General features: G+C 35.8%; 1 protein-coding gene across 1 annotated transcript; it reads right to left on the minus strand.

The window, feature by feature from the left end:
• Positions 1–1,951: 1,951 nt before the first annotated feature.
• LOC144452426 (annexin A4-like) lies at positions 1,952–11,373 on the minus strand. Its single transcript, XM_078143518.1, has 10 exons — positions 11,353–11,373; positions 8,191–8,335; positions 7,206–7,300; positions 6,725–6,838; positions 5,717–5,807; positions 4,744–4,880; positions 4,008–4,197; positions 3,426–3,484; positions 2,880–3,002; positions 1,952–2,005 (listed from the first exon to the last, which is right to left on the minus strand). Exons 1-10 carry the CDS (start codon positions 11,371–11,373, stop codon positions 1,952–1,954), a joined length of 1,029 nt encoding a protein of 342 aa, XP_077999644.1.
• Between the last annotated feature and the right edge of the window lie 2,780 nt (positions 11,374–14,153).

Below are 14,153 nucleotides of genomic sequence, written 5' to 3' on the forward strand. Positions count from 1 at the left end.
CACACACACACAGTAAAAGAATTGTTTTTATACTGCATTGAACTATTGATCTCGTCCCGAATTTGTACGCGGAAAAGAAAATCCGACAAAACTCCACACAAGGGAACTGTCGTCTGCTGCACTTCTTGACGTTCAGTTTTGTGGTCTGAGATAGTTTCGAGTCCAGTATGTCGAGTGACCCATGCTATTCAAACAATAATGCCACTTGATATAATAAGGGATAAGTAGCCTTCCTTACCTTTCATTTTTCCAGGAATATTGATAAAGTATCCATAATTTCTCAGTTGTGCCAAGTTCGAAGTGACTACAGTCACAGTGCGGTCCCTAAGTGGCGATTGGTTTGTTTTCATTGCATTAGTACGCATGCGCTCGGCCTGCTCTTGACGCGATGGAAGTGTGTTAAATAATGTAACAATTTAATCACGCCTGGACGTACTGGCCTAAAATCTCGGGCTAATATTATGTTGTGTTTTAACTTTACCTATATTTTTTATTGTCATTTGTTCTTTTTTTGTTCTGCGAGCGCCCAGTTAAATTTCAGATTGTGCCATACGTAACTTCGAAGCTGTGATTTTAATTTTAACATTAGTTTTATCGTGTCGGATTTGATTGATAGCGGTAGAAAATATGTATGAGAATTTCCTTCTGTTGCTGTTATCAAAAAAGTCAGGAAGTGTGAATAAACTCACTGTCGCAGTTTTCGGACGGACCGTTTTCGTACACATACAGACTCGACCACCACAATCGTCAATATTTTCTCCGGAATTGTTATATTGTTTATTATAATTTTGAGATAGCAATTTCGAAGATTACAACCGTATTATTTTAGAAGGGCTTCTCCAAATCTATTTTTATCACACTTGCCAGGTCAGTGAAGTGAGCTTTAGGGTCTCGGTTCCCCAGACTCTTGCCAAGGGCCGCCGTCATAACCCAGGGGAGGGGTATGCCCTCAACGGCGAGAGTCTGGCGAGATTAACTGCACTCGGGGTCGATATCATTATCGATGTCATACAATAGTTGGAGGTTATGTTTATGTTGAATAATCTTGATTTCAGTCAAGGAGTGATAAAGAATTAAAATTTTATTTCAGCTAAAACAAAAAAATTGCAATAAATCAAATGAGTAGAATGTATGGTTCAGAAATTTTTACATTTAGTAAGAATCAGATTTTTATTATATTTTCAATAAAAATTAACAAGTCACAACATAAAAACTGCATCACATGATACAAAAATGGGTATACTAAAAATAAACCAATCATTAAAATGTCACCTGACTAGATGCACTGTTCAGTCTTTTATCTACCCTCCCTCTGATCATACATATTACATATGGCAAAATATTCGTCAACATTTCTTAGTCCCAAATGAAATACATTGTTTCCAAATGTCATGTTATTAGTCAAAATAACTACCATTTAATACAGCAACATTTTCAATCTATCAACAGAAAAAAATTATGAAATACTTTTTCAGGATACTAATTATAAGATCGCTAAAAGTTTTGAAAAGATACAAAAACACTAAACCATACATTTGAGCACACTAATGGAAAGAGACCTTCCAGTTGTATAGCGCCCTCAAACAGCTGATGTATACTATGGTTTGACAATTTGTGTACATAAAGCACTAAATCCTGATTGGCACCTTCTTTCATTGAAAGTTAACACTTGTGTGAATAATGCATGTCTTTCTGTTTTCTTATCTTGCATTGTGTGTGCATCAGTATTGGTGTTCTTCTACAATGTGTTTTTAATGTTCTACTATTGGCCACTAGAGGGCGCACTCTATTAGATCTCACCTTTGTGCAAGAAAGGTGTCAAAATCATCAATCAGCTATTTGTTTTCTTGTCCTATACGCTAAGTTTTAACTACAACCTTAAAGTTAAAAGTACAACAGACACTATTATTACAAGGAATGTTAAATTTAGTACAGAAATCAGAAATTAAGCTTAGTCTTTGATCAAAGCAAGAAGCATGGCTCTGTAGTCTCCAGAAGTATCACCCTGCAAGAAACAAAACATTCATCAATCACTTCATGATCCAAAATAACAAAACTGGGTTTTAGATTTTGTATTTCCCTAAAACGTATGTAATTTTTTATATTAGTTTTCAAACAAAAAGTGAAATCCCATTATCATGTAATTCCAAATGCAGACTGGACACAACATTGTACCAGTTTGACAGTAATTTTTCATGATCAATGAATGGATGAGAAATAGAATTAGCATAATTATCAGTGATTCACCACATTAATCTGTCTACTGCAGGAAAGCTGTTGAAAAGTCATCATGTCAAAATTTTGAAAAAAGTGGCATTATGCAATCATGTGATATTTCATGGTCATGCAATATTTCACTTTTAATGCAATATCTTATATATGAAAGATATCATATTGATTTGTAGATATATAGTTAAATACATAATTACACCTCAACGTTCTTATACAACTGTCATGGTCAGAATCAAATCACATGACCTTATGTAAATAGATTATTGCATGGAACTATTTTGACCAATGCGAATCAATTCTACATGCACATCACAGCAATGATGTTTTCTAGTCTTGCACCCTTGAGACAACGAAGTCACTACAGTGAGACATACAATGTTATTTCTTGATGAAGTCGAATGAAGCTGTAGGATCACTCAAGCTCTTACAAATAATGTCATGTTTGCATTCAGTGGTTATCTACAAGCATACTTCAGCTTGGGCATCATTAAGATTTTGGTAAAAGAGTGCCAGCCCTTGTGCAGACACTAAATTGTTATACTGCCCTCACAGGCATTAAATTGTGATACTGCCCTCACAGGCATTAAATTGTGATACTGCCCTCACTGGCAGGTGATAGTATAATAGTAACAAAACTTAGTACTTACAATGATAGCCTTTGCTAGAGGTTCATTGAACATCTTCAAGTATTCTCTTTTGATTCTCATCATATCTTTTTCACATCTCGTCACTATGACACGTGATAATGTCTGATCATCTGTGCCCAGTCCCTAGAGGATTAATACACATTCAGATAAACTCTGATAAACATGTACATATCACTTGATTGTATCCAGTCCCGACAAGATTAATGCACATTCAGATAAACTACCACCTGAATATACCCAGTCCCTAGAGGATTAATACAAATCCAGATAAACCCACGCAAATATTGCTAATACATTCACAAAAACATACGAAGTAGCACCAACAAGATTTTATATGATTGGCTGACCAAAACTATCCAGCTAGTATATTGGACATACTGAATGTATGTAATTGCCTGATCAATATTATACAGCAGGTGCACCCAACATAGTGAATGTGTGTAATTGGCTGATCAATGCTGTATAGCAGGTGCACCAAATAAGAGAATGTTTGATTGGCTTACCAATGTTGAATGACTTTACATAGATTATTCAATGTCCCCTTACCTTAATAGAACTATTCAGTCGATGGGCAAAGAAAGCAGAATCATTACGAATCACTTTAACTGTATGGAGGAAACAAATTTGAAAGAGATTACAATAGAATAATTCATGTCATGAAGTACCATATTACACTTAGTCTGTTTACTGCACTTTTTGTGATACAATGTTAGCTGTCATACCCATCATATCCACAGCTTGCCTTCATCACTGTTAACAAGCTGGTAATTATACATTGAAAATGTAAGCCGAATATTTTTACTAGGGGAAAAAGTATTTTAACAAAAGCAAGACACCCAAGTACTATAAAAGAATACGTTTCAAAACAATACATGATGGCTTAATCGATCATGCAATGAACTATCTTAAAGCTTGAAACAAACAAACCAACCAACCAACCAACCAACCAACCAACCAATCTATCAATCAATCAACTGACCGACTACCAGACAGATACATTTATTGTATATCTCTACCTACCTATATGTCTGTCATCCAAACTGTCTATCAACAAGTTAACCAATTGAACCATCAAGGTTTCATCATTTCAAAGATAACGAAATAACCGATGTCATCCATAAAACTTACCAATAGTTAACATCGCCTTTTCTATATTTCCTGACATTTCTCCTTTAATAGAATCTTCAATTTCCTTTTTAGCCAGTTTAGCATATATATCAAATGTTGCACGAAGTTGAGAGAAACTTCTTGTTGCCAAAATTATATTGAATTTGGATTCATCCGTTCCCAGTGACTTTTCACCAGCTTCAAACAAATCCTAGTCATACACATGAAAATAAAAATAAAAATAATTAAAACTAAAACAAACCCAGCCTCCCATGTACTGGGGTGCAAGTTGAATTTTTCTTAATTTGCATATATTCATAAATACATACTTAAACTTTGATTAAATTATTCCAGTATAATTTTAGTATCAAAACCTGACTTTGATGTCATTGAAGATGTTCTAGAATTGTTAGCTGAAGTGATGACACTAGGGGTTTCCTTGACCATTCAGTAATATACATATTACATGTACATACTAAATATCACTGCATTGCTTACTCCTGAATACCAGATTTGAGTGGTCAATATCCATTGATGATGAATTTTGTTCATGCAATGGTCAAGCTTGATTGACTTAAAATTTCAAACCAGTCAGGAAGAAGAAAGATATTAAACTTTACTCTACTGAACAATACAGATTTCCTACGGCATTCTGGGTACATTCTGTATTAATGAACCATGAGGTGTCACTCACTACTAGATTTCTCGAAAAACTTAAAGAACTATCTAGTATTAATAAAGATAAGAGACAACTTACCTTGGCATCAACTGCAGCCTTAGCTTCATCAACTTCTTTGTTTTCATCTCTGCCACCAGCAGACATTGACACTAATATTCTCTTCAAACTTCCAGACGTGTCAGACATGATGTCATCTTCCAACTCATTGTCAAATTCTGTGTTTTAAAAAATAACAACTTTTGTATCAGAAAGTATGAAAGCCAGTAACGGACATTTTGTAAAATAAAAAATAAAAAATAATCTTGTGAGCATGACATACTATCTTGTGAGCATGACATACTATCTTGTGAGCACGACATACTATCTTGTGAGCACGACTTACTATCTTGTGAGCACAATATACTATCTTGTGAGCACGACATACTATCTTGTGAGCACGACTTACTATCTTGTGAGCACGACATAATATCTTGTGCGCACAACATAATATCTTGTGCGCACGACATACTATCTTGTGAGCACGACATAATATCTTGTGCGCACGACATACTATCTTGTGAGCACGACATAATATCTTGTGCGCACGACTTACTATCTTGTGAGCACAACATACTATCTTGTGAGCACGACTTACTATCTTGTGAGCACGACATAATATCTTGTGCGCACGACTTACTATCTTGTGAGCACGACATACTATCTTGTGAGCACGACATAATATCTTGTGCGCACGACTTACTATAGAAAGTAACAAGTTATGTCAGAGAATAATAACTTTTTGTGTGGTTTAAAGTAATCAGAACTTGTACTTTGTGTCAGTAAATAACTTTTTTTTATCGGAAAGTAACATTTTGTGTCAAAAGTAAAAACTTTTGTGCCAGAAAGTAAAAAAGTAACAATTTAAGTAGTGTGTTAGAAAGTAAAAATAGTTATTAAAAGTACTTGGTAGTTTAGGACTTTTACCAAAAAACTTCACTAAAAGTGAGGGAAAGTTATCGTCACTCGTAATCACAGATGCAAATGTTAAAAAAAGATACAATTGATAACTTACGTTTTTTATAGATGAGTTTAATGGCAGCCATTTCTTCGTTGGTTCTGGTACACATAATTTCAATTAATGCCTCTTCATCAGTACCTGCACCCTGTCAAAAATAAACATTCTTATGTTGAAAGAAATGTGTTGAATAAAGTGTACTAGTACATTTGATTGTTTTTTTCAAAGCAAGAAAATATTATGCAGTGCAACAATGTGAGATTTTTAATTTATATATTAACAGACAATGTCACATCACTTAATATTGTGAAGGTAATTCTTCTGAATGTTGAGAATCATACACTGCGATTTTGAATGAAAAGTTGGTGATGTAATATATATAACATGTATTTATAACACATACAGTCCTATTCATGGTAGTGTTTACTGGATCGATCTGTTGATAGAACCACGCAGAGACCGATATATAACAAACTGCACATTCTAAAATTTAAGATTAATAGAATCACAATTTCTTGCTGTACTTTGTCAAAATAAAATAAACCAAAGTGTTGCTACTAGATGTAGACATGCTGGTGCCAATGTTTTGATGCCTGCATGATGCATGGCAGGTTTTTGCATATGTACAAAATGCAACGAGAAACAGTTTGATATCTACTTCATTTCATTTGTACAAAATGTTGCAAGAACTGTATTCATTCAATCTTGCCATCTTAAAGTGCAGCATGTGTATTTTTTATTGGTTTCTGTGTGGTTATATCAAACAGAGCCAGTAAACACTAAAATGAAACGGGATGTATTTGAGAAATATTGCAGTGAATCATTCACTGAGCTGTAACAGTGTAATGAAACGTGTTGTATTTGAGACTAATCCTGCATATCTTAGTCTAACCCTGAAATACTATACTGTTTACAATCAGATTACGAGACGTTCACCTCAAGTCCGTAAATCATTCATTGTCTGCTAAATTAAAACTCTGCCAGTTTTCTCTTTAAAAACATGCAAGTTTTCAATAACACATAAAAATAGATAACTGATCTTCTTCCGTGGCCTCGCTGTCTTACCTTCATTGACCGCTTGAGGGCGTGTGCATCAAACATTGGTGATGGCATCATCAAGGCAAGAACAATGCCTTCTAGTTTACCACTGAGTTCACTCTTGAAATCTTTGATAAGATCCTGTAGAAGTCGGACATACTCATGAATACTTATGCAACTAGTTGTTCATATGCTCGTTTAAAGGAGAGGCATGCCATAGGGGTAAATATTTGAAACTTTGAATTCTTGATACGTCACATGCGTGATACTAGTAATACCTGTAGCTGTACATACATCTTGTAAAATACTAGTCCTGCTTGCAGACGGAGGAAGTTGGGACTCGATTCCGACACTGTTTCTTCCTCTCTCTGCAAGCAGGTCTAATAAAAGAACTGTCAGTCTACATACATACACAACAAGTTTTCTGCTGAGAAAAGTAAATAACGTTGATACCAATCAAGAGAAAGAAAACTTTGTCAAGTTCGAGCATTTATTGAAAGTCCCTTACCCGTCCAAACATTGTCTTGTAGTCCTTGGCGATTTCAAGTCTTTGAACATTATTAACGTTCGCCAACACCTCGATGATGGCCTTCTCATTAGTGCCTGCAATAAAACAAAACTGTTTTATCAGACTCTGCGGCGTAGAAAACAAAGCGGATCGGAAGACGGCCACTTGTTACATTTGTTACAAATTGTCTGTGGATTGGAGATTGCGTAGTACAAGAGACATAAGATTTACGCTTTTACAATCTTTGTTTTTTAAATTTTTCATTTCACGAAATTTTACATGATTTAATAAACATTATGTGTCTTATAAGAAAATATCTTACTATTATCTATATACAATAATCTTCATCCCAATAATTTGGAAGTTTTCATGTTGATTCTCGTGTCTCGTGTCCTTGGACGTGATTTGACGATAAACCCACACATGCGCACAATCCTACCCGAATACTATTTACATGGATTATATATTTCACTAGACGGGAAGTGTTTTTATTCAATGACAGCATTGATAAGCTAATCTAACCCAGTGATAAATAAGATACCCGTGTCTGTAAGGCAGGTACGCTGTGTCGGGCGCCCTCACACATGGGCTAACCACTTGTATGAGCAAGGCATGCAGGACTGAGCGACACGACGTACTACCTTACAGTCAATAAGAAAGTGTGAACGTGTTTACTTTGGAAAAAAAATATATTTTAGCGAAACGACAATGCTTCATGACTCCACGTTATTTTTAGTGGATAAACAATTTTTGACTGCAACACAATTAATATACTGAAATCTGTCCTAATCATAACGTGTACACTCGCTCAGAATTTACCAGTGGCAATGATTCCATGGTTTATTTTGGCGCAAAAATTAGTTCACCAAAATAAGCTAAAATGTGTGTATCTAGAACCAAAATATATACATTCACTGTATATCAGTGTCTCACGTAAAAGTTTTGGCGGGAAAATGTATTGACATGTAAACGTCAAAATACTTACCCATTCCTTTCATAGCCTTTCTAAGAGCTTCTGCTTCTTTTTGACCGTCGAAGTTCTCCCTGGGCTTAACAGTAGCCTCTGCCTGTGTACAAAATTTAAGATGATGAAAATACCTTATTTTCGAATTTCTGGCGATTGTTATTTGCTATTCCCTAATAACCCCCGAATACGGGGCTAAGAATACGGTAACATTTCAAGGTGTATCTCTCCTAGCCAAAGATATAGACCAAACATTAATAGCTCCACGTGTAACAAATTCAGTTGACTTTTTACTTGAAAAATAAAAAATCATTCTGGTACCACGAGGTCACGTGGTTTTCCTTGGCAATAGCGCTTGATTTTATGCGCCATGGGTTCTACACAGTCCATTTTGCCGATGGAGTAAATCCGAACTCGATTCTGACATTGTACTGCCTTCCTTTGCGGTGTAGAAGAGCCAATGTCATAAATGAAATCGAGTTCCTACTTACTCCGTCTGCAAACAAGTCTAGGGTCTACAATGCTACAGAGGGGGTGAGAACATCGCATCTTAGCATCATAGACAACGTTGCGTATAAATCCGGAACTACCTTGGCAAAAGTAACAAAACAAAACAAATATGAAATTAGTTATAAAGAAAATTGCTCCCAATAAATCTAATTCTATATAAGAACAACATCTTCTTTTGAAATTTCGTCTTAGAAGCAATTTTCATGACATTGAAGTACAAATCATTCAGCCATGTGTTTTGTAGGGGCTCACAGTTCAAAGTTCATTACTAATCCATAATCCATTTATCGCACCGTTTCTGAATCAACAGGTTGTTGCAAATATTACGTAATATTATGGAGTGGCATCGGAGGTGTATCTGACAAGAATACATGATGATGTCATCATGTCAAAGTGTTCGTCAGAAAATATTAATTTTTTTCAGAATAAATCATTCCGGAATTGACCCACAGAACGATTAAAGGGACACGTCAATTTCAGATACCACTTTTATTTTCCAGACACAAATCTCCTCTAGTCTAGTTTTGTATGTTGGTTTGTGAAATGTGTATAAAATCTCTATATATCATTGACAGGGTTGAGTATGTGCACATTCTATATGGTCATTTTTGGGTACATCCTAAAATTACAGCACTGTATTATTTATTTAATTTGCCCTAACCTCTAAGTTTCAGATATCACAGTTACTGGTGATAATAAAACACGTATCATTAAGTAATAACACAGAGAAATATTCAGATCTCTCTCTCTCTCTCTCTCTCTCTCTCTCTCTCTCTCTCTCTCTCTCTCTCTCTCTCTCTCTCTCTCTCTCTCTCTCTCTCTCTCTCTCTCTCTCTCTCTCTCTCTCTCTCTCTCTCTCTCTCTGTACGCAAAGAACATCCTGGTGAAATGTTTAGGAAATAACCCAATATTGATTTGGACATGAGTAGTGTTTATCTATTTGTGTTTTCCATGGTAACTGTTCATACTTGCTTGGAATGTTTCGATGAGGAACTTCAAGATCGTTATCAGCCAGAGTCAAGTAGTATCCTTTGACCCGGACATATACAAGAGAGATCACACCCTGTTTCCTATCTCCAAGGTGAACAAATAAGTTTCCCCTGTTTTACGAATGGCAGTGAACGTAAATGATAATATATTATACATGTGTGGAGAGTGGTGCATTCACAGAGAGAGAGAGAGAGAGAGAGAGAGAGAGAGAGAGAGAGAGAGAGAGAGAGAGAGAGAGAGAGAGAGAGAGAGAGAGAGAGAGAGAGAGAGAGAGAGAGAGAGAGCAAGTACCTGTACACAGAGAAAGGAGGGACGTGGCAATGACACAATAACAGTAACATACACATACACCTGAATATTATTAATATGTCATTACGTAATGATAAAGGAAATATTTGACTGTTGCCTGGTACATTCTCTGAATACCTCATTAGTATTGTTGACTTCAAACTTATTAAGTTTTGTGAAGTAAGTATGGATAGGACCATAATACGTAGGATATTAATAAAAACGCAAATAAAAGGTTGAACATCGACCAACTCCCCAATGTCTTTACCATATCAATCATCCATAAATACTGCTTCAGTACTGCAATGTTTCGAATCTATATTGTCGTTTTTAGTTTCGCCTATCCCCCGACGACCGTTTAGGACAGTCCGAGTATGGGTGAGGATATACTGAGTTGTCATATAATCCTATGATTTAAATCATTACAATTTTGATGTCAAATCGGTCATAACTTATTCTTGCCTCTCTTACGAGTCAATACAGAAATCTGTCGAAATCCAGTGTTGGTTCACATTAACAGAAGAAGTATTTTTTTCTTGTTGTTTTCTTACAATTTCGAGCAAAATATATCCATGTAATTGAAATATCATTTTCTCAGCTGCTCACCCTAATAATTTTGAACAATTTGTTAATTAGCTTAGTTGTTGTGCTTATCTACAGTACAGGCTTGATCAAGAACGAATAACGTGACGTTCCCATTTTGTAACAAAATAATATTAAAATGTAATCATATAAGCTTTTAGAGGGAGTAAGTCGGGACTCGTTGTCTATTTAGGAAGGGACAATGTCAGAATCGAGTTCGGACTTACTCCGTCTGCAAGTAGGACTACTGTATCTATCTAGAATGTTAATTTGTCGGCTATAATTGCTGAGAATGAAGATATGTTCTGCAGTGTATGATTTAACACCGTTCGGCCATTAATTCACGGATAATGTAACATAGTGTACACTCCTTTACATTAATAATAGGCAACCTTTCCTGGACCAGGATCCAGGGATTATTTTGTGTTCAACACTTCATCTGCTATGTAATCCTTTCAAACGTGATTCAAGGGGAGGGGTTCCATATATATGATATGTTGGCTGTCCAAATCAACGTGTTTGTTCGTCAATGATACAGAAACCCACAGAGCGTACATGACCGAATCCTGGATCGGGTGCCGGTGAACGTTCACTCAAGCTAAGTCGGGACTCGATTCTGACGATGTCCCTAAGGAACAATATCTTCAGAATTTAGTCCCGTACACCGTTTGCAACTAGGACTATAGCTGTATAACATCTTGTTCTCTTATGTAATTGTTACTTTTTCGTCAAAAAAATGACTTTTTAAAGAAATGTTGCCCAGCAAAAAGGGTAAGAAAAAACATTCTAAAGATGTCATATACTGTAACTTACCTCACTGTGTGCGGATGCCATGGTAATGTGAGTCGTTGAAACGGAGAGAACGTTGTGAGTGGTACTGTCGGTAGTGTTACTGGTCTGGCTAAAGACAGACTTGGGGTGTGGCAAGATAAGTTAATGAAATATTTTAAATCTTTGAGATTTCCGATAAAGGTACTAGGTGATACGGATTGGTTCAGTCCATCTGTACACTTTGGGATGAACTCATTACGTAATAATGTGAGTCATTGGTCCAACATAACTATTACATGTAAGTTGGTATTTAATTGTTAACTCAAGCACATTGCATTAAGTTTATGAATAAGGTGACATGCCCACGATGTTTGGGCGGAAGTCAATAAGAGATGGTATTTCATAACAATTTAATCATACCTAGATTTAACTCTTCTACAATGAAAAAAAAAAACAGATTTATGGAGAAAACGGGTTCTTGTTACAATTTACCCCAAAAAAATGATTGTTTGCACATTGTAAGATGAAATATTTGATGATTTTCATTTATGCACATATACATTTATGATTATGATATACGGTTGTACGATCTTTATTTTGAATTATGAAATAGCCTTGATGAACTTCATAAATACACATAGATTATAAAAGTTATATTACTTAGATTATTAATTTTTTAATAAGTTGGACGATTTTCATCATTTCCAATATTTTTTTAGGAAGTTAATTTTACAAGTACTATAAATTTGGTCCATAACGCGCTTTGATACTCCTCAACAGTCGCTAGGTGCCTGACTACATATTTTGGTGTATGGTTTATAATGCTTCGCACCCACTGACATAACCATGGAATCTTAAACCAATCGGTACAATGTTCTGTCTGTCTGTCTGTCTGTCTGTCTGTCTGTCTGTCTGTCTGTCTGTCTGTCTGTCTGTCTGTCTGTCTGTCTGTCTGTCTGTCTGTCTGTCTATCTGTATGTATGTATGTATGTATGTATGTCTGTCTGTCTGTCTGTCTGTCACACAAGGCCCTACAGTTACCATGGTAATTTATTGTTCTCTGAACTTGAATGAAAGATAAACAGATAACCCATATAATCCATGGACATCCAGCGGAACGTCAAAAAAAAACGCCCAATGATTACAGCTAGTTCTCCTTAAACGAATGTATGATGGCGCTGTTCTGTATGTCGCAAAGACAGGTTCCACAGATTCAAGTTTGCGGTATGGGTCCCAGTCCAGGAGTTCTGCATCCTCGTCAGACGGACGAAAGTTTGTCAATATTTAATAGATTTTCACAGCCGTGACGTGGCACCATAATTAGAATGTCTTGGGTCCTGAGTAAAACATCCCATGGTGATAACGCACACATAGAATTTTTATAGCGTCGTTATCTTGTAAGGTCATCGTAAAAATACTTAAGATATGGCGTCTCGTGTTTGAATTTTTAATCACATATTAAAACTGCAAACAGGAAGAAACCTGATTGGTGAGGAAAAGTATGTTTTTCTACCCCAACTTCCCAGGGAATGAGGAAGTGAAAGGGCCTTGTGCCGTTATGGGTTTACTTCGGGGTTAACAACTGTTTAGTACTTTGAGAACAGTGGGGAACTATATTATGAAAAACAAAAATGTCATTAAAAAATACTATTGTTGATGTGGCTGAATAAAATAACACGCCATTATAATATTTTAGTCAAGTTGCGTTTCCTTCCTTCCTTCAAACCACAGGCACTTGTTTCCCGAGATATGTATCAGAATTTTTCTATCAGAATACAATATGTTGATAATATCGATATATTGACGTATTTAGCCAACTATATATGAAAGGGTAGTCCTACTTGCAGACGGTGCATGGTTTACTCACATGACCCTCAACACCGTGGAGAAGCTAGAAGGAAGGGACGACTTATACAAGCAGGACTAATGAAAGGGATAAAATAACGTGTTTCTGTGATCGCGCAAGTCCACTCACCGCGAGATATAGCCAAAACTTAGAAGTTCAAAAATAAACAAAAAAGGAAAGAACTGAGTAACAACACAAAGCCAGAGAAATCAATGATGAGTTGTACGTGTATTTAAGTATTTGAAATTGAAAAGTAAAAGGTGCCTCAAGTTGACTCATAGTATACCGCCAGCGTCAGGCGTGGCGTGTTGAGTCCCAGGCGGATACCAGAGCGCCCTCGTGCGGTACGCCTCACGCGAATATTGTCACATTTATTGTTTGGTCAAGAATTAACTGAAAGCCGATGACCTTTTTAATGAATTATATATTTTCACGCTTCTCATCTAGCTTAATAACGCCTATTCATCAATTATTAAAGAATCAATTATTGACAGAGTACATACTAATGACAATTGAAAACAGAATATTAATATTGTGTATGAGAAGACGACACTTTAAAAAATGAACAGCCTCTGGAAATAATCATACCGAATTTTAATAGCATAATTAGTCAAAATGCTTCAATAATGAAGGTATTTTTTAATCGAGCCTTGAGTATACATCATCAGTTCTGTTGTTGGTCGTTAACCGAAGAACACATCGTTGTAGTGACAGACTGGGTGAAAAAAACGACAACACATTAACGACATAAAAACGACAAAAAAAGCAAATACACAAAATAAAACATTGTTTATTTAATCATTGTACTACAGAAACGAAGCTATTGACAACATGCAAAGTATAAAATGTAGTATGTAAATCAAGCTATAGGCAAACTAATGAGACACAAACTAAAAATATTACGTGTATTGTAACAGTTGTATGTGGTAGATCACACAAGTGGGATGATAGTGATGTCTTGGTTCTGTGGATATAGTCACCCTGTGTTCAGATAGTG

This window comes from Glandiceps talaboti, chromosome 22 (genome assembly GCF_964340395.1).
Source record: "Glandiceps talaboti chromosome 22, keGlaTala1.1, whole genome shotgun sequence".
Lineage (NCBI taxonomy): Eukaryota > Metazoa > Hemichordata > Enteropneusta > Spengelidae > Glandiceps > Glandiceps talaboti.

Excerpts from the sequence above, each read along its gene's own strand:
- LOC144452426 (XM_078143518.1), bottom strand. The coding sequence starts at position 11,373 with ATGGCATCCGCACACAGTGAG. Across the intron at positions 8,336-11,352 it reads TGGCATCCGCACACAGTGAG|CAAATAACAATCGCCAGAAA; the intron begins GTAAGTTACAGT and ends ATTAGGGAATAG. Across the intron at positions 4,881-5,716 it reads TAAACTCATCTATAAAAAAC|AATTTGACAATGAGTTGGAA; the intron begins GTAAGTTATCAA and ends TTTAAAACACAG.